Source organism: Xiphophorus hellerii, chromosome 9 (assembly GCF_003331165.1).
Source record: "Xiphophorus hellerii strain 12219 chromosome 9, Xiphophorus_hellerii-4.1, whole genome shotgun sequence".
NCBI classification, from domain to species: Eukaryota; Metazoa; Chordata; class Actinopteri; order Cyprinodontiformes; family Poeciliidae; genus Xiphophorus; species Xiphophorus hellerii.
In genome coordinates this window covers 28,376,842-28,399,426 of record NC_045680.1, presented here as the reverse complement: position 1 = coordinate 28,399,426, position 22,585 = coordinate 28,376,842, and the positions used below count along the sequence as shown (strand labels likewise).

The 22,585-nt window shown below is 39.7% G+C and overlaps 1 protein-coding gene across 2 annotated transcripts in view; it reads left to right on the top strand.

The window, feature by feature from the left end:
• Positions 1–3,823: 3,823 nt before the first annotated feature.
• The window catches only part of nlgn1 (neuroligin 1), a 321,721-nt gene continuing 302,959 nt past the window's right edge, over positions 3,824–22,585 (top strand). For both annotated transcript variants that reach the window (XM_032572528.1, XM_032572527.1), the window contains exon 1: positions 3,824–4,783. In XM_032572528.1, the coding sequence (XP_032428419.1) occupies positions 4,249–4,783 (535 nt within the window). In that variant the 5' untranslated portion in view covers positions 3,824–4,248. The remainder of the gene's footprint in view (positions 4,784–22,585) is intronic.

Below are 22,585 nucleotides of genomic sequence, written 5' to 3'. Positions count from 1 at the left end.
TAAATTTCAATCTTCCCTACAGTCTCTCCGATACATTTCAGTTCCCAATAATCCAAATTAGTGTGGGCATTCCACTGAACCAAAACTAGCAACTTCTCCAAGATCGATTCCATCCCGTTAGTGAGTTTTTGAGTCATGAGCTGGGCTGCGAGTCTCAGCAAGACTCACATCCAACTTGCGTCTGTGTCCACACCAACAGTTGAGTGTTCACTAGTTCAGCCAAGTCCGTCACAAATTTGTCGATAAGCCGGGTATCTTCAAGTTCCAAACAGCAAAAATCCTGTTATCATGAATAATCCAGGGTGTATCCCACCGGGTGTGTCCCCGCAGGACAAGTAGGCTCTCCTGTGCCCAGTCTTCCCATCAAGAAAATTTGAGAGACCGGTTGACCAGATCCATAATTTGTAGATTTGGAGGATGTCCAAAGAAAGGCTCCAAAAATATAGGAAAAGACAGGACAAAAATAGAGCAAGCAGGGGAGTCAAGATCAGGGAGGGAGCAGAGGAAAAAAGTGTCCGCCTTCACCGGGAGCAAGAGAGGAAACACAAGTGATTCTAGTTAGGTTATTTCTTTATTTAGTCATTCTAGTTGCTCTTACTCTGTGTTCTTTCATTGTTTCCCCTCATCTTTTTCTACTTTATCATGTTTTCTTTTAGCTTAGTTTTAGAATTATTTCCAGTTCCTTATGCTGCTTCCCTCACTCTTTTGTGTTTCCCTGTATATCTATGTAGTTTCTCTGTGCCACTTTCACCCTGCTCCTCAGCCCCTCATTCTCTGCCATTACTTGTCAGATCCTATGTCTACTCACCTCAGTCCTTTGTGTGTCCCTGTTTCTACCACATGTCTCCTGACTGGAAGTTCTTTTGGTTTAATTTTTGCTGTTACATTGGATCTTCTATTTTTTGTGCTCAGCGGGGTTTTTTTTCATTAAATCATCTAACTCAGTTGCTGCCTCTGCCTCTATACATTTGGGTCCACATTTCAACAACCTACAGCATGACAGATATAGAAGGGAAAAGTCAAAACAGGAGCAGCTTGGATGCATTTTTAAACACAAACTAAAAAGATCATGTATGGTGTTTTATTCACTTAGGAGAGATGTTGATTTCAAGCAAGTTTAAGAAGTGCTTTATATTGTTTTAGTTTATAGTATTTGTGGTCATTTGAAGGAAGTGAAAAGGTAAACTGTCCCAAATGGGGCCATGCCAAATGAAATGGTGGATGCTTAAGAATTTCAAAAGTGCACAGAATGTATGTACATAATTCATGTTCTTTGGTGTGCGTCAGTTATTTATGTGGAAAAGGATGCTCAGAACACAAACACTAGTCTTCCTGCATCTCTGTAGGCACATGGTGGGTGTGCTCATTAACAAGATTCAGCTTTCTGCCAGTGGTGAAAAGTTTTAATGTTGTCATGATCAAAACACTTTTATCTACACAAACAGGGGTTGAACTTCCTCTTTATGCTGCATGTGGTAGTTTGATATTCATTATTTTTATTCACTTCTGTCTCATTATTATCCCACTGCTGCTAAAATTGTTCTCTTTCCTTCCACCATTCCCACCCAGCTCATCTGTCGGAATTTATTCTTTTGTACATACAGCTCCTCTGGAAACGGAAGTGATCTTTGTCCAGTTTAAAGGTTTTAATTCCTCTTCAGATGGTTTGGCTTCTAAACTGAGTGAAAATGAGAGCCAAAATGTTTTACATTAGCCATCTAAATCAGACGGAAACACTTAAATGCATCAAACGTAATTTCATTCATGTTGTCTGAGTCATCCTATTGATCTGTTTTTCAGGTTCTTCATAGACTGCTAAAAGAAAAGGAAAAATATTTATTTTCTTTTTTTTAGTTTTTTTGCCCAGCATTCAGTTTTAGATATTTGCATTAATCACAGTTACTTTTATTGAAAACAGATCATCTATTGTAAGCATCTTTACTGCTAGCTCTATACCCCCATGTCAGTTCCTCTCCAGAATGTAATAACACACTGGAAGCAGATTGCAGCAGCCAGCCTTAACATCAGTTGTCTTCACATGTTTAATTTTGTGTTTGATCATCACTAACAGCCCTCTAGTCGATGTGAGTAAAGAGTCAATTTTTTCCAGAGTTGATCCTTTTTTCCTTAACATCTGTTATCCTCTACTGGGACCAATCCTGATTGATAGCATTCCATCTTTTCTTATTAGGGCTTAGAGTCGATCCCGGTTTGTTGGCTTATGTTCACTTTGCTCACTTGCCTTCTGAGAACTGACCACAGGGACTCAGTGAGATTCTGATCTGTAGGGTTTCATAGACATGGGTAAAAAATGTAATTGTTTTGATCTCTGATCCATTTTATCTTTTGTACCTTGTGACATGGTGCTCTGTCATGCTGGGAAATGCAGATTATCACCACATTTTCTTTTTATGGCAGTTATTTTTGAAGTATTTTTTGATATCACTCTGCATTCATGAAAATGTTCCTGGGAATAATTGAGAGTAAGAACACTCCTTTGGATAACATCAAGATTCTTATCTGTCAGTGATGGGGACCGCTAACGAATGAGTTAGTTGCGTTAACACTAAAGCACTAATCATAAACTTTAGCTCTGCTAATTCCAAAGCACTATGCCAGCATGTTATTTAGTGGAAGCTAAGGCTAAAGCGCTAACTTAAATTCAAGTGGTATCTTGAGAGACTATAACCCTCAAGCACCAATTAATTTTTATCATTATCATTTACATGCTCTTTAATGCCCTGGTCTTCTCTAAAAGTCTTGGAGAAGCACAAAACCAAGTAAACACTTACGTATGTTGCCAATTTAGTGACTTTTCAGTGATGGTCCAGCAAAAATTTTTCAAATCAGCTACTAGCGACATTTTTCTTTGCTACTAAACACTGGCAACAACACGCACAGCATCATTGGAAACGCAGTTGCAGTGAGCAGTACAGCTGCTCCCATTAACTACTTTCCTTGCTGAGGAGTTGGCAATCACAGTACCTTTTCTCAGGAATGAAATAAAGCATTGACAGTAGAGAACACGATATGAGTAGAATATTTACAGTGTAAAGGCAAACAAAAAGTTATGGGTTTCATAATCAAGAGAAGCCTATCGATGGAGGAGAGAAGTTAGCTGATCATTTTATTCCATAACAAAAAATCAGGACTATTTTTTGTCATAAAGGAACATTTTTAAAATTATACACCTCAATGTAGTTATTCTATCTGTGTTTCGTCAAAGCATGTTTGTGTCACTACCGAGTCTTTTGGCCACGCTTGCAGGTTTTATGTGGGTCTCCAGAACAGCTTAGGTCCTCTGTCTTGCCTGTTGTCTGGATACTGGTGGATGAACCTTTGAGTCTTTGTCTCCTGGGATAATTCTCTTTGGACATCCTGCTGATACTGGATCAAATCTCAATCCATGTCTAAGCAAATTTTATGGTGTAGAGAGGTGTGCATTCTGAAGTTACATCCCCCAGCTTTATAAGGACCAAGTGTTCTCAAGCGGAACAGTCATTAAAGCTGTCAATGGTTTAATGCTGTATTTGATTCATATAAAATTTAATTGTTGAACAAACTCTGCATACAGATAGACCATTCCACTGTGAAGTTTAATCATGTGGCGATGTGCTATAAATAAAAGGCTCCTATTTATTTGATGGATGCCTGTGCATTTGTGTATAAGATAAAATTTAATGTTAATGGTTTATTATTTAATGTCCAATAAAAGGTATAAATAAAAAGTGAAAATAAAGGGCACTGAACTGACAATGTGATTATCTTTCTTCATACGTTTGCTGACTGGTGCTTTTTTTCTCTCTCTCTTTTCCGTTGCAGAGGACAGACCTCTCTACATAATCAACCCTTAAACCAAGATCGCCACCACGCTGCTACTCCTGCGTCTACAACTCAGAATGACAGACACTCTTCAGTGAATGGCGGCTCCACCCCCGAGAATTGATGTTTGAAAATGAGAGTGTTCATCTTTCCTTCAGAGGATGCTGATGGGACCTTTTTGTGGAGTGTTTTCCATCTAGTGAGGAATATTTCTCAGATGTGCAGGAAGAAAATGAATGACTGCTACCGTTCCTCTGGATGGTTGGAGCTCACTGGGTTATAAAAAGGGCTGTTAGCAACTGCAACCGTCATCTGCACAAGTCACCCTGGATTTTGTTTGTGTTTGCATCTGCATGGCATAAGTGGAAAAGCTTAACTGAACACATTTTCATTAAGGATAAAAAACTAAGCTGAGAACTGGCAATCATGTCTCAGTGGAGGCACCACTCAGAAACTTGGAGTGCTCTCTTTCAGACTGCCAGGAACAGGGGCAGGAGGATGGGATGTGAACCAATTAGAAGTTCACTGGGCATGGGCTTCTGGGTGTTTACACTAACATGGGTCGGACTGCTGCTTCTGCTGTGTCCGGTTGCCGTGTTGGCCGAGAAACTGGACGAGAATGACCCAGTGGTCACAACCGCCTACGGCAGGCTGCGAGGCATCAAGAAGGAGCTCAACAATGAGATCCTGGGGCCCGTCATCCAGTTTTTGGGCGTCCCCTATGCCACCCCGCCCACCGGCGAGCGCCGTTTCCAGCCTCCAGAGATGCCAGCATCGTGGTCAGACATTCACAATGCCACGCACTTTGCCCCGGTGTGTCCTCAGAGCATTGTGGAGGGCCGCCTGCCAGACGTTATGCTGCCAGTTTGGTTCACCAACAGCATCGATGTGGTGTCCACTTACGTTCAGGACCAGAGCGAGGACTGCCTCTATCTCAACATCTATGTTCCCACTGAGGATGGTGAGTAGGCCTGCAGGCCCAGCAGTCAGGCGGGTTGTGGAAGGACTGAGAGAAATAAAGCCACAACCGTCGCTTAGAGAGCATCTGTGTTGTTGGGAAGTGTTCAGTGTGAGAGTGCATCTCTGTCTGATAGTAGACAAAAAGCATGACCTTTGCATGTTTAATGTGCATGCCGGTGTTTATAAAACCTGAGAATGTGGAAATAATTTGTATAAGAGAAAGCAGTGTGCACATGTGTTGACAGAACTTTAATGTCCATTCACAGCTTCTCCCATCCTGTCCTGTCTGACCTTCTCTACATCCTCCTCTAATTCCTCCATCCCATTTCTTGATCCTCTTCCTCCTTATTGCCTTCACTACACCCCCATGTCTGTACCTCATCATAACGTATTGTGCTCTGCCACAAAGGCCACAGTTCATTAAACAAGACAGTCGTTGTCATGATCATCACTGATTGATTTTGCTGACTGAATGACTGGCTGGCTGACTGATAGACTGAATGCTGCTCTGATTGAGCCGCCGTGATTCATTCATTCTCTCCTTTCCTTTGTTTTTCCTCTCCTTCCTCTCTTAGTCTCTTTCAGTCAATCAGCTCCGTGTGTTGGGGTGGGTGTGGGCGTGTGTGTGTGCATGCTGGCTCCTGTGTGCTTTGCGCGTCCAGGAGCTCCATGTTATTCTTTAGTTTTCTATTCATTTTACAGTCAAAAGAATATCCAAGGAATGTGCCAGGAAACCGGGCAAGAAAATATGTAAACAAGGAGGTATGTATGATCTAAATGCAACCTTCACTATGCCACAGAGGGAAGAAGGAAAACTGTGGGACTACGAGGAAGAATTGTGCGGTATGGCACCCTGTACAGGGTGCAGCTTTATAAGCCTGAGGTCTACAAATCATTCAGGGCATGACTCAGGGCGACCAGAAAGTGGGTATTTGCATAAGTTGGAAAGTCAAGAAGTCAGAGTCAGTATTCTGACTGAATATATATTAAGGCTTATCAGAAACTATGGTTAAAAATTCAAAGAAACTATTTTCTTCTGATTCTTCACGTCTGATAAGATCTAGTATTGGGCGATAAATCAGTTTTATCAATTAATCAAAATTTTGTTTTTTGAAGATTTTCGTTTTGGAAAATGTGGATTTTTGTCCAACAATGCACTCCTTGAGTTTCAGAGTGATGCCAGCTCACCCAGGGCAACCATTTTGTTTAACAGATGTGTTTCACATGTTCTATTTATTTGCACTTTAAATTCAGGTCGACTCTATGATGGAGTATTAGGGTAAAACAAGGACTTTTTCTTATTTTAATTATAATAGTAAAGTTGAAAATAAAGTCAATATAACACAGGAATTAAGTCATTATATCACCAAAAAATAAAGTCAGAGTATTCAGAGAATGAAGTAGTAAAATTATGAAATCTCCAACACAAAAAAACCCTAAAAATTCACAAGGAATGTTGATCATCTGGAAGGTATACTTTGTTGTTGGTTTTATAGATAATACTTACTAGAAATAGTTTATTTTCTAACACATTAGCATCTAGTTTTTATCAATAGCAGGAACATTGAACCAATTGTACAAAGAAATAAACACACAAATCGAGCTGCTCATGCCAGGTGTATCGAAAGGTTTTTTTTTTCTCATTACAACTTTTTATTGTAATTTAAAGACATTTTTATGGTGAAATTTAACCTTTATTTTGCCAATAGTATTATTATTATTATTACAACATTTTCACAATAGAACAACTGGCCCAAATACTCCATCCCACCACTCACAGAGTGGTGCGAAAAAAGCAACTTTTTGAAAATATTTTTTGTCATTTGTAATTTCTCTTATAGAAAAGACACCAAGGAACAAAAATAATAGAAATAAAAATGGGAAATTGGGTCCTGTATGAAAAAAATCGGAGATTTTGAAGCCATATCGCCCAGCCCTAATCAGACCCTAAAACCCTGAGTCGTGTGCAAGTTGTCGACCTTTATGACGGAATGACTGCAAGGCTCAGGAAAGAACGGGAGATCTGATTGGCTGCCATATCTGAGGTCAGGATGTGTGTGGTAACAGTGTGGTGGGATAGCAGCATATTACATGAAGGAGAGCTCAAACAACAGCACACACACGTGCACACCCCCACGGCCCCCCCCCCACACACAAAGATGTAGCTGTACACAGTATTGAACAAGATGAGCTCAGGGTGGACCTTGAGTGTGTAATCTCCATTAAAAGCAAGCAGGGCTGTGTTCACGTTGGCTTGGCTCACTGTATCAAGCTCTGTTTCATCAAGATAATGCCCTGCACTGCCCTCTCTCTGTGTCTTTCTCTCTCTTGCTCTTTCTCTCTCTCTCTCTCTCTCTCCATCTCAGGCAATCCCTCTCTCTGGATGCGAGGACATGTTGGAAGTGTGAGTGTGTGAGAGCAAAGAGATACCGACAGTGTCCTTGATTGGGTCTGGGTGTTAATGTCATCGTCTTGGCAGCGACTCATACTGTCACTTATTGTATATCCTTTAGCTTTTTATTAGGCAAATACAAAGCAATCTGACTGGTCTCCTCAAATCCTAGCATCATTTATCTGCTCTAACGTAGCACACGCACACACACGCCCCCGCACCCGCACACAGAGAAAGATATTGACGTAAATTGGGAGATTACAGAAGCTTACACTGGATATTAGTCACACAGCATGGAAATCACTATTTAGAAACCAAGACTCATTCAACATCCTGTATCTTTGTACTTTATGATGAGAGGAGATTAGGGTTGGAAACAATGTCTGAGACAGGAAAAGGACAGTAAGATGGCAGGCCTGCTACTGAGGCTGTTTTTACAGTAAAGGCTGTTTTTGTTGTTTCCTTGGCTTAACTTCACCACCCACAGACGGCACAGAAAGACAAATAATCACTTGAAATTTCAATTTACTTCTAGTGGTCCCACACTGTAATGGATGTGTCATAAACTAAGCTGTGTGCAGGTGTGCTGCTCTCCTCGGCTCTGTGTTTCTGAGCTCTCGGTTTTGGAATCACAAACAGAACAAATCGATCAACTCTGTGGGTTTAGAGCGAAAATGCTTGGAGAGTTTAGGGGGTGTGTGTGGATCGTGACCTGGTGTCCTGAAAGTGCTCTGGCTCACACCAGAAGTTGAAGTTGGGAAGGAGATGAGGAAGTTCTGCTTCAGCTGGGCAGAACCAACAGAGGAGTTTCAGATCTGCTCCGACTGCTTCAAATGGAGACGGTCGGGACGAGATCGCAGCACTTGCCTCTTCTTTCATCGTCTTCTAAAGGCCAGAAGTTATTTTCACTGGTATCTCATAGTTGATATCAATCATCAGGCACAAATCAATCAAATTAAAATTTGTTAGATGCTGTTCTTTTTTCAATTAATATATTTTTGTTGTCATTATACATGGTACCGTCAAAGTGTAAGAGGCTGTCCCTCAGGAAAAAAATACAATAAAATCAAACAACAGACAATGGACATTGCAGCTGCAGCAGAAAAGAAGAACTAAAACATTTTAAACATATTTATGCTTTGTGGTTTCTTAATTTTAATTTTTCATAACCATGGTTGGGTATTTGGGAGGGCAATTTTCTTTTCAAGTTTCTCTCTAGAAACATTGTTGGAAAACAGCCATTTTTATTTCATCTGTGTTTAAATCAGTGGTGGAGCCAGAGGGGTGGCAGGGGTGGCATTTGCCACGCTCAACAGAGCCCTTGCCACCCCTACTGCCACCCCACTGGAAATGGTAATTTTAAAATATAATACTTATGAGATCGGCAAACATTTGCCAGGAAAACTGTAATTTTCGACTGTCCCTGAAGGCAGCCCGATGCAGTAGCAGCCTACATGCTGGCTGTTCATTGGTTAAGCTGACATGTGGTTCCTGCTTGATCCAAAACACACCCGCGGCTTTAGAGTACACCGTTGAGGAGTTTTGCAGGTATTTACAACATTTTACCGCTCAGCGGTAACCGCTGTGTTACCTTCCTAATGAGAGGCGGCACTTGTCATACATTTCTAAAAAGAAAAAAAAATGGTTGTGCACCGCTCCATAGTGCCTCGTTTATTATATTAGCCATGCTAGTGCTGATAGATCGTGTTTTAGACAGATTCTTTTAACATATGTTTTAGTGCACATGCTGCCCTGTAATGTTTTATTCATTTGGCCAGGATATATCTCCCAGCTCTTGCTTGAAATGTGTGTGGTAAGAATATGTGAAAAACCATTGTTAAGTTTTATAATGACTGAAATGTAAGTAGACTATGTCATATGAAAGCTTTGAATTATAACCTAACTAGTTATATTAATTAATTTAATTAATCTATTTTTAATTTAGTATTATTTTAGCTAGCTACAGAAAACTAAAAACTATAGTTTAAATAATAGTTAAAATAGTGTTGCCTCTGCCAAACAGTCATGGAGTCTAAATACCAGGCTGAATTATTTTGTGTAGAGCCCAAATGAAGAGAAAAGGGAATATCTCCCAGTTCTTCTTAAAGAGGCAAAAACCAGGGCCAGACCAGGACCAGACAGAACCCTGCAGCAGTGACCAACCTGGAGAAGCCAGCCAGGAGACACCAGGCCCAAGTGTATCACCAGCAGGTTAGAGGCTGTGACAGAGAGTTATTAAGTAGTAAAATCCAATAAGCCTAATTCTAAAGGTTAGCATGATGCTTTTTGCATTTTTTATTGTGTCTGTTTATGCATTTCACAATTAAGTTCCAGAGAGAGATGAGGGTGATATAGATTCAGAGTCAGACTCTGGGGAGGAAGACAGTGAAGCAGACGGAAATGGCACTGAACTCCCCCCACCCAGCACAACCTATTGCACACCAAAAGGACCAATTGGTAGGCACACACTACCCATGTTATGCTACAGAAACTTAACTAATTACAACTTAACTTATTGAGATGTCTGCCCAAAAATACTCTTAAAATACTTAATATAATTACCTAATATTTATTCCAGACATCTCAAGAACTAAAGCGGAAGGTCCAGCTCAGCCATGTCTGTCAAAGTTCCCAAGAACTCAGCATGGAACAAGAACAAGGGCTTTTAACAGCTCTTGGTACAAAGACAATCCATGGCTTGAGTACTCTGTATCTCAAAATGCCAGTTACTGTTTTGCATGCAGGCATTTCTTCCTCCCTAGTTATACAGAATCATCCTTCACATCTGAAGCAGGGTTTTTCAACTGGAAAAAAGCCTTGTTTAAGGATGCTGGGTTTAAAGTTCATTCAAAATCAGAGCAGCACATAAATGCAATGTATGCCTGGACTGAGTACAAAAGGGTCAATGAGTGTAACAGATCTATTCTTGATGCCTTAAATGAGGGTAGGAAACAGAAAGTTGAAGAAAATAAAAAATACATTAAAACAGTTGCTGAGGTGTTACTATTAACAGCAACTCAAAATATTGCACAAAGGGGTCACAGGGAGTCTGATGACTCTGACAATAAAGGCAATTTTTTAGCCATTTTGAATGAAGTTGCAAAGCATGACCCCTTTGTGCAGAGAAGGTTAGATGCACATGGCAATGCAAAGTATACTAGCCACCAAATCCAAAATGAGATTCTGCAGGGGTTGGCTGAAATGGTTCAAAAAGAAATTATAGCTGAAGTTAAACAAAGCGAGGTGTTCAGTGTTTTGGCAGATGAGACTAGAGATTTACAAAAGAAAGAACAAATATCTTTAGTAGTTCGTTACTATTACAGTGGTGCCATACATGAAAGCTTCCTTCACTTTCAGTCGGCAGAAAGCTTGGATGCTGAGGGTCTGACCAAAATGATAGTGGGGTGTCTGGAGAAGCATGGTCTGGACTACAGAAACAACCTTGTAGGACAGGGTTATGATGGTGCCTCTGTGATGAGTGGGAAGCATTCAGGTGTTGCTGCACGCATTAAAAACGATGCCAAGTTTGCATTTTATGTACACTGTAACGCACACTGTTTGAATCTCGTTCTTGTTGATGTGGTAAAGTCAGTGCCTGAAGCTGAAGACATTTTTTCTCTTCTTCAGAATATTTATAAATTTGTAACTGGTTCTGCTGTTCACACCAAGTGGCTTACTGTCCAAAAAGAGCTGTATCCACAAGAGAAGCCTAGGGAGCTCCAGAGACTAATAGACGTTAGGTGGGCATGTAGATACCTGGCATGTCGCAATGTGAGAGACAGGCTTCCAGCGGTTTTGAGGCTTCTGCAAGATATTTCCCTTGAAAATAACAGTGGGGATAGAAAAGTGGAAGCAAAGGGTCTTTTGGCTCAGATTGATTTTCAGTTTATAGCACTTTTAGTTACTTTTTGTAAAGTGCTCGGGGATATCAAAATCCTGTCTGACATGCTTCAATCTAGCAATCTTGATTTATCAAAAGCCGTAGATTTAGTCGGCTCCCTGACAGACACATTGAAAAGCTACAGAAGTGAAGCTTGCTTTGGTGAACTACTGAGGGACACTCAAGAACTAGTAGAACGCTGCAAAATAAGCACCCTCCCACTCAGCAAGAGACAGCCTAAAGCCAGTTCCAGGTTTTTGGACTCACTGGTAATGACTACTGTAGGACAGAGGCACAGTGACCAAAGTAATGAGGATTTTAACAGAGGTGTCTTTTATCAGATACTTGACTGTCTCACAGCTGAGCTTGAGAGGCGTTTTTCACAGAAGAATTGTGAGATAATGCTAGGGGTTCAGTCTCTAGTCCCAAAAAGTCCATTATTCTTGAAAGAGGAAACACTGTATGCTTTTGGACAGACATTTGAGTCAGATCTAGAAGATCTTAAACATGAGGTTCACCAAACCAGACGGCTTCTTCTGAGGAGAGAAAACGGTGGGTTAGAGAGACCCTCTACTTTACTTGACTTTGTTGTGTTCCTGGAACCTTATAAAGAGGTTTTTCATGAGCTGTTTAGACTTTGTAAGATTTCAGTTGTTATCCCAGTCAGTACTGCGTCCTGTGAGCGAAGTTTTTCTGCTCTAAAACTGATCAAAAACCGCCTTAGAACAACTATGGCTGATGACAGGTTAAGTCATCTTGGCATTCTCAGTGTTGAGTCAAGGAGGGCACATACCCTCAACATGGATGACTTTGTAAAACATTTTGCTTCTTCCCACCAAAATCGGAGAATTATGCTCTCTTGAGTGTATCCTGGCTTTGAGTTTGCAGTATGTTGTTCCCATTCAAAGCTTATTTGACCATAGCAGTGTTTCTCAAACCTTTATAAATACCACCAGGGTAATGCTGGTCAGCTCTGGTGGTATTGTCTTGCAGTTTACTATTTGGAGCCAGTTTTATTTATTTATTTTTGAGAATTTGTTTTTGGTCATATTCTGGGCTCTGAGTTTACATTTACATGTTCACTGTTCCATAGTGCCGTTTAACGTCTTGTTTGGTCATGGCAAATCTTTGTTAAATAAACCATTTTAATGTGAGTGTGTGTGAGAAAATATTTGTTTCCTTTCGTTCATCGTTTGTATATGGACCCCTCTGATAAAGCCTTGCTCACCCTTTGGCCACCCCTTGAAAAAAAGTCTAGCTCCGCCACTGGTTTAAATTGTTTCTGAAAAGTTGTCAAAAAACTGTCCCCTCGCCCGAGTCCCATTTATGTAAATTGCCATACTGACATAAATAGAACAGTGATCAATGAGAAGTATTTTTGCTTGGTAGAAAAAAAAATAAATTATTTTTAACTTAATAATAAACTATTTAAATTAATTATTATTAATGTTGCTGCCAGCTTCTGATACTCCCAGGCTTGAATAATACAAACTTATGTAGTAAAGCAATTTCTATTAATATGAGGGAGGGGGACAAAAGCTTTTGATTAAAGCTAAAACATGCTGGCATTAAGGGGTTCAAATATTCAATAATTTATGAGGATTTAGGTTAATTCTAGCAGATTTCTTTAAAATAGATGAAATGCATAGTATTTGCAGGGGAGAAAAAAAAAGAGCAGACCCAAAAACATGTTGTGATCAGAGCTGTTGTTCTCAGTGCCATGCTGCATGTGTTACTACTGGTTTCTGTTTACAGTCATTATAATCTGATGAAGGTTTGGACAGAAGGCTGAAGGCCACCGCTCCGGGCCAGGATGGGGGAGTTAGGGGTGTGTTTAATCCTGATGAAACCATTTGTTCCTTATTCTTTACCCTGGTAGCATAGATTGAGTGCAGAGACAGTGAGTTCCATCCCAACGATGCGTTTTGCCATGACGACCTGCTGCGGACGTTTCCTCTCTGCAGTGAAGTCGCCGTTCCATGCTGCACCAGAATGGACTCCAGTCAACTGCTGCAGATGTTTAGCTCTAGTTTTCGAGTTTTTTTTACTGGCTTGGTACCGGTTCACCACAATTTCACTGGATAACTATTTACAATATCATTTTCACATTTGGTTTGATGGCTCACCCTGTGTTTGTTTGAGCAGTCGCTTCCACTCTCCAAGGGTGAACCATGGCAGGCTCGGTGTGTTGTCACCAGACGACTCGGGAATAGAAACACAAATTGATATAGAAGTAGATAAGGGAATAATAGCAGCTGTAGAAACTGACAGTATTGGGAAAGAGTGGTGTCAGACTAATAGATTTGTTTTTCCTTAAACAAGCAGTTTCCAGACACTTCAGCAGTTTGTTCTCAGACTGCTGCTTTGTTGTTACTTCTCAGTCCTAAATGCACCTCACAGCATTCCAGTTTCAGTCACTGATGGGTGACTGAAACTGATGGGTTGTTACAAACCCATTTCAAAAAGACAAAATGGTAAATAGAAATTAAAAAAAGCATATAGATTTGTACTGAAGACTTAAAATATTAATTGTTCACATTTTAGCAAAAACACTTGTCATTTTTTAAATATATTTTTAAAATCTAAATTCATCTATCTGAATTTATTTAACTCAGTTTAGCATTTCTTCTTTACTCACACAGATACATGGATAACTGATTATTGCAGGCCCCTCTAAAAAAACTTCCTGTCAATTGCAGCAAACAGATAAAGTTTTGTTTTTTACGTCTGTTGATGCTGAAGTACTAAGAGTTTCTTTCACAAGAATTTGACACGTTAAAAAAAACTTTTCCACACCATAAGAATTCTAGTTTGGTAGTAACCGGACACTTGTTCTATGCTCTGGTTTGCTCAACTATTGAGAAACAATTGCTTGCTGGAAGGATCGACTCAGTTGAACTTTTAAATGACTGCATCTGATTTTACCCAATCACTACAATGTTTGACCATGATGTACAATATGTAATGTGGCAGCTCGACTGTGGAGGAGGCTAAGCTATGAAGATTATCGGAAATGAGAATTCAAGCATGTAAACAGCAAGAACCCAGGGTTTATTATTGTTGCGGCAGCATCATGATGTGATGGGTTGAGCTTGATGGTGGCAGTGGATGACTTTCCTCATCCACTGCCACCAGTGGTGACAGGGTTAGCATGTTTTTGTGGCTGCATCTTGAGAGGGCGATATTAGGAAAATCTAATATCTTTCTGCTATCTCATGATATACAATATATATATATATTAAAAATCTCAATTGTTATTTTAAACTAGATACCAGGTGAAATGGCAGAGGAGTACTCTTTTCAGATGCACCATTCATGTTTTTTTCTTGTTTGTATACAAAATCAGAATAAATTATTGTAGCCACCAGAATCCATAAGGAAAGGACCTCTTCAGTGCTTTTAACATAAAAAATGCAAAATGATAATAAAAAAACAAAAAAACCCAAAAAACAGATGAGAGAAGTAAAAGTTCAAATGACAATAAAATCAGCAGATCCAGAACAAGTCACAGGTATTGAACTATTTGCACATGCTGCCTTTTACCAAAATGGTAAAAGGCAAAAAGGAAATAAGTCTAAACTGCAATCAGAGAAGCTGAAGTCCAAATTGTAATGGTAAAAGCAGAATCAGCCAGAACCCAAAACGCAGCCACAACAAGAGGATGGTTAATCAAAAAGTTTTATTACTAAAGTAAATGGTGTAGTGTGGTCACACTAGTGGGTCAGGGACGAGGAATCCACAGGGGTCAGGAGTCCAACCGGGGGAGGGGAGGGTGAATGGACAAGGGGAGATCTGTGGGGGTCTCAGGGGACAAACAGACGACAGGGACAAAATCCACCAACCAGAGGCTGAGTCGTGAAACAGTCCAGGGTCATGCACGGGAGGGTCTCAGGCAGTGAAAATCCAGAATCCAGAAGGCAGGAGGCAGGGTCAGAAACAGGCAGGGTTCAGCAACAGGACTTTCAACAGCAGAAGGATTAGGCAAAAATCTGTGGTCAAAAACAGTCAGGATCAGAAACCAGAAAATGCTTTGAAACATGAGACAAGGCTTGAAAGCTGTGACAGTGGCAACAGACGATCTCGCACTGAGCTGGTGACGAGCAGCTGTTTAAGTAGGGCGCAGCTCAGTGCAGGTGAGGGCAATGAGCAATCAGCACAGCCAAGGCAGAGCTGAAGGTCTGGAATCATGACACAAATGGTGACGTTAATTCCTCTGAATAGGTGTTATCAGTGCAAAACATTCAGGGGTCTCTAGAGATTGTGTGATAAAGTCACAAGCCTACGGATATATTTTTAGGTGGGGAAATAATTTTGTGGTACAACCTTTTGTATGGCTTTATGGCATGTTTCGTGAATTATCTCACTTTGTTCCACTTACTCCGTATAAAATCCAAACCACTGACAGGTCATTGATCCAGCGTTGTTTCTCTTTGGAACTACTCTAGTTCATCTGACTTTACTTTAGTTACCGTCTTATTCTCCTGAAACTCCCACCGTCGCCATATTTTTTTTTGCTGCGCGGTGTGACTAGCAGAAAATGTTTAGGTTGAGAGAGAGGATGGACTCATGGTAAACAACACTCACTGTGAATTAGATGCTGAAGTTTTATCAAGAATGACAATTTATACTTGATGGTTATGATACATTGAGTATACTCCATACATCACCCAGCCCTACCTGGGTGTACATTGTGGGATTGTCATAGCAACCTGTTGAGTATTCAAAGTACAAACTGAGGGTAATGGAGAATATAGCAGCACATGTCTGCAATTACAATTATTGAGGTTCTTTTAGTCCTGTAGAGCATTGGTCCCCAACCACCGGGCCGCGGACCAATTGGTACCGGGCCCAAGAAATAATGAACTACTTCCGGATCTTTTATTTTGAAAATCCTAAACCGGATTTTACCAGTTACTCTTGCGTGTCAAAATTGGGTCAACTTGCAGCAGAATGAGTAGCAAAACAACATCGGATTACTGCGCTCCCCCCCGGTCCAAAATAGCAATATAGCGAAGGGCTGACCGGTCCGACCGACTAAAAAGGTTGGGGACCGCTGCTGTAGAGCGTAGTGAGGACATCACAAAAGAAATAGTTTTAGACCTATTTGAATGTGACTTGTTGTTGCGCAACACCCCCCCCCGTCCTTTCTGTCTCTACTCTCTCACTCTCTACTTCCTCTTCTGAGAGGGGAGATGTGCTACCAGCTCTCCTTCTAACGGGTTAATTGAGTTTCCTAAATCTGCTGGGATTTACCCTGTCCAGAACTGAAGTAAACTCTGTTTAAGCTGGTTTCGAGAAACGATTCACCTGATTTTTGACGGCCTACATCCAGGTGTCCCACCCTTCTTCCCCCTGTGAATTAGCCAGACTGAGCAGCCTACAGCCAACTAGTTTCACAGAGCACACCTGTTAACGGTCGCTCGTTCTCTATTTTACAACTTGCATTTGTTATTGAACCAGGTAGGTTTTAGTGACTCGGGCGAGTCCCAAGGATGACGTTTTAAATTTGGGCTACCAGCAACCTAAAAACATTTTAAACTTTTTCCTCTCCAGAATCAAACATCACAGCTATTTTACAACCATCAAAGAACTTTAAGGTGACTCATTAACTGAATGTCCACAACATCTTTTAGATTTTCTTTATGCTAAATATTTTATTAGTAAGGCAGTTTTGCAAGGGTCAGTACAGCTTAATTCAGTAGCAGAAATAATCAAATAAGTAAAATCAATCATCTAGTCTATCTTTCCCTACTGCTGATACTGAGAACTAAAAAAGGGAACCTTTGAGAGAGACGGACGGAGTTTGACGTTTCGAACCCCAGACCTGGCACGACGATGAAGAAGGTGCTGCAGCAGGAGGAAGATGTTGATCGGCGAAGGCAGGAATCTCTGTAGGTCTGATGAGCTTCTTTTCCGCATGGATGGTGAGGTCACACAGGACTTGGTGCTGGCAGGAAAAAAGGCACCAGTTCTTCTTCTTTGTCTTTGTCTTCATCTTTGTCTTTGGGGTCTGAACCCAGCCGATGAGAGAAGTGCGATTCAAAGCCACAGGTTGTGGGCCAGACGGGTTGGTCCTCATGGCAGGACAGTCTTCGGCTCCGTGGCCCCGGCTCTTCTTCAGCTGCAGAGTTCTTTGTCCATCTCTTGGCTCGAAGCTGCCCGGAGGATCCAACGAACGGTTCCTCTTTTGTACCCACCTTTTATAGGGTTTCTGACTGCTCAGACAGATGATCTCATATCCATCACTGTCTTACAGACATTACCTGATGTCTGTGCTAATGTCTCAGGGTTGCTCAACCTCATATGTCCCGACATTATGTCCTGTCTGTGCTAATGTCTCAGGGTTGCTCAACCTCCTGTGTCTTGCCTGCACAACCTTTCACCTACTCTCTACCTCCAACATATCAGTGATCTTTAATTGCAGTTACACCTTTTACACCATTTCAAGTTCAATGTCAAAATCACATTTATATCACATTTATTTTCTTTAGCTTCTCTGATTTATCATTCATTTATAATTTTATAACTATAACTTATTAATTACTCGCATTATAATCCTAATGTGAGTTATTACAGATGTTTTCTGAAAAGAAACCAAGAATAATCCATGATTCTAATTATTTGATACCAAAGTTACAGTTACTTGTTTTTCTTGTAAGTGTTCCCACAAATGTACGTGTAAATATTATTACAAGTAAACCATTATTAATATAAGTATTTTACTTTGAATCTTATCAAATTACTAATAATGTTTAGATTTCATTCTTTAAAACTTTCATGCTTTGAAATAAGGAATAGTCTCAGCTATTTTTATAAATCTGCAGGCTGGAAACTTACTTCCTCTTTTTCCAGGAAACCTGCTTTTCCTGTTTAATGACTCTCTCTGACTGACTATGATTTCTTATGATTAGATAGAGAAAAGTAGAATTAAAGCAAAGTTTGCATGAGACAAAAACAACACACACAACCAGATTTATTTTATTGACACTTAAGTCTACTGTTGGGCCTAGATGTCACTTGAGTGATTCATTTTAAAGATAACTTTATTTATTATTACTGTTAAACTTAAATCTCCAGCATGGGGAAGTGGGATGAGCTCGGATTTTCTTGACAGACATTATTCTGAAATTGCACTATTCCTTCTCCAGAAATATAAAAATAATATATATTTATATATAATATAAAGCTGTTCTTAACGTGATTTTTGTCCACGTTTGGACAGTTTCTCGTTGTTTCTACAACGACATTTTGCTTCCTTTTTCTTTCATGTTTTCTTTCCTGCCTCTGCTTCTTACATCTGTCTTGATCAGTCTTTGCACCAGTTGGCTTTTCCCAAGTGTTTCCTCTGGCTGTCCATTTTGACTTTTCACCCAACCATCTAAGTTTCTTCCCATGTGCCTTTGTCTTGCCTTTGTCTTTTTTCTTCCTCAGGCTTTGTCCTAGTTTTGCAGTTGTTGAAGGAGGTTCCGGTGGGAGGTGGCACACTCGTGTTCACACACACTGACTTGGAGAGGGAAAAATGCAAGAAAGAGAGAGGCATGAACCTTCTTATGTTCAGAATTCCCTTGAGGATCTCTGTCATGTCCGCTCACCACCCAACTTTTCCTCTGCTTATTCTTTTTTCTGTGTGAATCTTTTATGGGTGTCAGTGTTTTTCTGAATGTTTTCATGGAATTTGAATAAGTGTGTTTCTATCAGGGGAATAATGAGCTCTCTTGTAGAACTTGTACAAAAGGGGGAAAACAAATCAATCTTAATATATGAGGGAAATTGGTATTAAAATGGTGATCCTATAAGACCTCCATGATTTTACATTTACATGTCATTTACCTCTTTCAGATGTTTGCAAGCTGTGTATGCTGTGTGTCCACCAGATGCATTGGGTTTTCTTTTTTGGTCAATGGGGTTGGATTCGTCAACTAGTAGTCAGTGTTGCCAAATTGAGCGGGTTCCACCCAACTGGGCTTCTTCTGAACATATTGGGATGGAAAAAAACAGGTTTGTGCAGGTTGTTAAAATTTGGGCTGCTTTTCAACACTTGGTGGATTTTTAGAAAGTGTTCATAGGAAAATCCTGTCAAAATCATTGCCATTGTGTGGTGGGAATGTGAAAACTAAAACCTGACTGGTGAGACACTGCCTTTGCCAGCCTGGATCTGGTCCTTGTTTGAGCATGTACCACCTATGTTAATTTGTCACAAAAGTCCACCTTGTGTCTCCTGAATCAAAACGAATGTTCAAAGATTTTAAAGCATAACACAGTTTAGCATAGTAGTTCCAAAAAGTGGCGGTCCCTAACGGGGTCACAAATACGTAAGTCCGTGGTCTTGGGGTCCTCTTCAAAAATTAACCAAAGTGTACTTAGGTTAATTTTTGACCAAAGATTTACTTAGGTTAAAAGTAGACTTTTTGACCTAACATCATTTAGCTTTTTGACCTAGGTAAGAAAGCTTTTGGAAATGTAAAAAAACAACAACTTGAAAGTAAATAAAAGTAACATGTTGACTAATATGCTGGCTGCTGATGCTGATTGTGTTGTTTGCCCAGTTCATAACTACCCCCCCTCAAAAAAAGCCAATGATGTCATGACAACGGTCTACTGTCAGCTCAGACATGTTACTGTTCCCCTCAGGTCAGTTGTTCTCTTGTTAAGAATCCAAACTTGTCACTGTGCTTTGATCAATCTGGATGAAATTTACACCTATTTGGAAAGTGGCGGGTGGAAACGTCTACCTTGAGGAGTTCTAGTTTTGCCCGAAAAACAAAAAGATATGTGGAAAACAAGGTTTCACATAGCCTCTAATTCATTCTATGTCATTATTCATGGGGAGCCTTTCCAGAATGGTTGTACATGTCTGTAATGGTGGGTTTAAAAGGCAGTTAAGAACTATAATTAAACTATTATATTATTAATTGCACAAGCTCAATCAAAGGCAATAAATGAATTATGATCTTGATCCTCTTACTGTATAGCACTTACTTTTAATTATTATAATAGAGTGGTTTCTATAAATGTACAACTTATGCACGATTCTACTATTTAGAATAGACGTTCACAATCCCCACTCAAATGATTCTCTGTGAACGCTCTGCTGTTAAGACATTTGAACGATCTCTTTGTCTTTTTTTTAATTTAGATTTTTTTTCTTTAAAATGTATTATTTTTATTTTTGTGAGGTGACCTTATGTGCCCTGAAAGCACATTTTAAATAAAATATATTATTATAATTATTATAAATACTTATACTGCTACAAACAAGGACGTTGCCATGGTTATAGCTTCACATGGTGGTAGCCTTCCGGGTATTTATACTAATTTACATATGTATTTATGGGGGTCGACAGGGAGAACCAGCAGCTGCTCTCTCTTTCTCGCAAATTGGGATGTATAAAGGAAAGGTGTGCAGGTATTTGCGTACGTAAGGCTTTATACATCAGAATTTTTTTAGGCGCCACACTTTTCTAAATTTGTCCGTACGCCAAGTTTTAGTGTGAAAACTACGCACTCTTTTATACATGAAGTCCCAGATCTTGCATGGAAAAACAGACATTAGGAGTAAATATAAAGGGAATAATGTGGTGAAGATTGAGTATTAAATACATACAGGAAAATATTGTAGCTTCCTCTTGGGAGAACCAGAGAGATAAAGCTTTATATTTTCTTCAAGCACACAGTAAGTTTTAGGCTGAGGTTAAAATTTTTCAGAAAGGTCCAGATAACCTCTGCTTCATTGTTTCCCCAAACTTTTTTTTTTTGCCATATTAGAATTTTGAACATTCCAAAAACCCCTAAAGCAATCAGTGGGAGTCATGTTTATCCTCCTGTGAGGGGAAATTTTGTGAATAATTCATCTCAATCAGGTAAAATTCTAAAAAAGAAAATAAATCTAACAATTTCAGAAATTCAAAGAATTTTCCTAAAATCTTGTTAGTATGAGCAACTTTTAGTGTTAGGAATCTTGCAGAGAAGAGGCTCAGAGCTATTTTTTAGTATCACAGTATGTAGTTCATCTTCTATTGACCCCTCCTTACGTTGAGACATTGCCCGTGCTTCTTCTTAGTTTATGCTGTTGTGGACATGAGCTAGAGTCAGCTCTTTTCAGTATTGGTTGCTTTAGTGTACAGTGTTAAGAAAACGATCAATGTACAATCCTTCCTAAGCATGAAGTTTCTGTGTGAAAATTCATGTTCAGTATTTTTCTAATCAGCTTTAACTTTAAAAAGCTTTTATACACAGTTTGAAATATGACATTAGCAGCCCTTTAAAATGGTTCCATTGTTGATAATCGGCTACTGACCTTGTTGGTTTTAGGGGTTAATGAGAACTCTGTGGAGGGAGGCAACAGAACAGAACCTGCCTGCCAAGACAGGTGATTAGATTAATCCCAATCAGTTGATAAATGTTCAGAAGGGTTGCTATGTGAATGTTACGCACCGTCTTCAGTGTCTGACAGAAGGGATATAAAAAGCCCAACTGACAAGGCAACATTTCTGGAAATCCACAAATAGTTTGGATGATCAACAAATTGGAAGATTTCAATTGAATGACTGTATTTACAAAGATGCAAGGCTGTTGGTTGATAGTATTTTAGGACAAACACCAGGCAGAAGACACTGAAGAATTCAATGTTATTATTGGCTCTGTCCTCCACTGGCATTAGGTGATGAACCCAACTTAAAATATCTGCTTCACAATACAAGACAACTTTATTCTTCAAGGTATTTATTTTGCTGGTTACAGTGAAATCATTTTAGAGGGATTTTGTGGAGTTATTCAATGACACTTTTAAAATCCCTCCAAGACATTGGTAAATTGCAGCAAATGTGCACTGAAAGCCATTTGAGCAGTCAAGAAGAAGAAAAAAAACATTTCTTATTGACATCTTGTTGCATTCTATTTCCAATTGAAGTGAGATATAAACCCAGATAAACATGTTGCAAACCTAGACCAGGGTCTTTAAAAATAGCTAATTATTGTTTAAATGAACATTTACACACATCCCATTCTGGTGCTACATTTAGTTTTTCTTGTGTTTTATGTAATCCTGGTGCCCCCTTCAATAACCTCCAGACAAATACAAGATCGCTCCATAATATTTGCACTGCAGAGCTGCCAAGTCCTTAATTATGCTGTGATATTAAATTGGGTGTGGATGAATAGAGCAGGTTGCACATTGGAAAGCTGGCCATCTGCCCAGCTTCATTGTAATCATACATACAGATTTCTTTCTCCTATTGGTACATTCAGTCCTCTGTTTTACAGCACAGACTGTAACAGTGTTGTGATACTTGTTTTTATGTGAGAACTAGTGTTATCACCAATTCATATGTGCAGAATTTATGTGTCACTATAATAAGGCTAAATAATCCTTCTCCTATTTTCACACTGTAACGGAAATAATTTGATTTTAATCTATGCCAGATTGCAATAGATTTTTTGGGCTTAGCAATGAACTAAAAACATGTTGCCTAGTCTCATGCTATGCTTTGCAAACACTTTGTCTACACCGATGAGGAATTTACTCTCTTCAG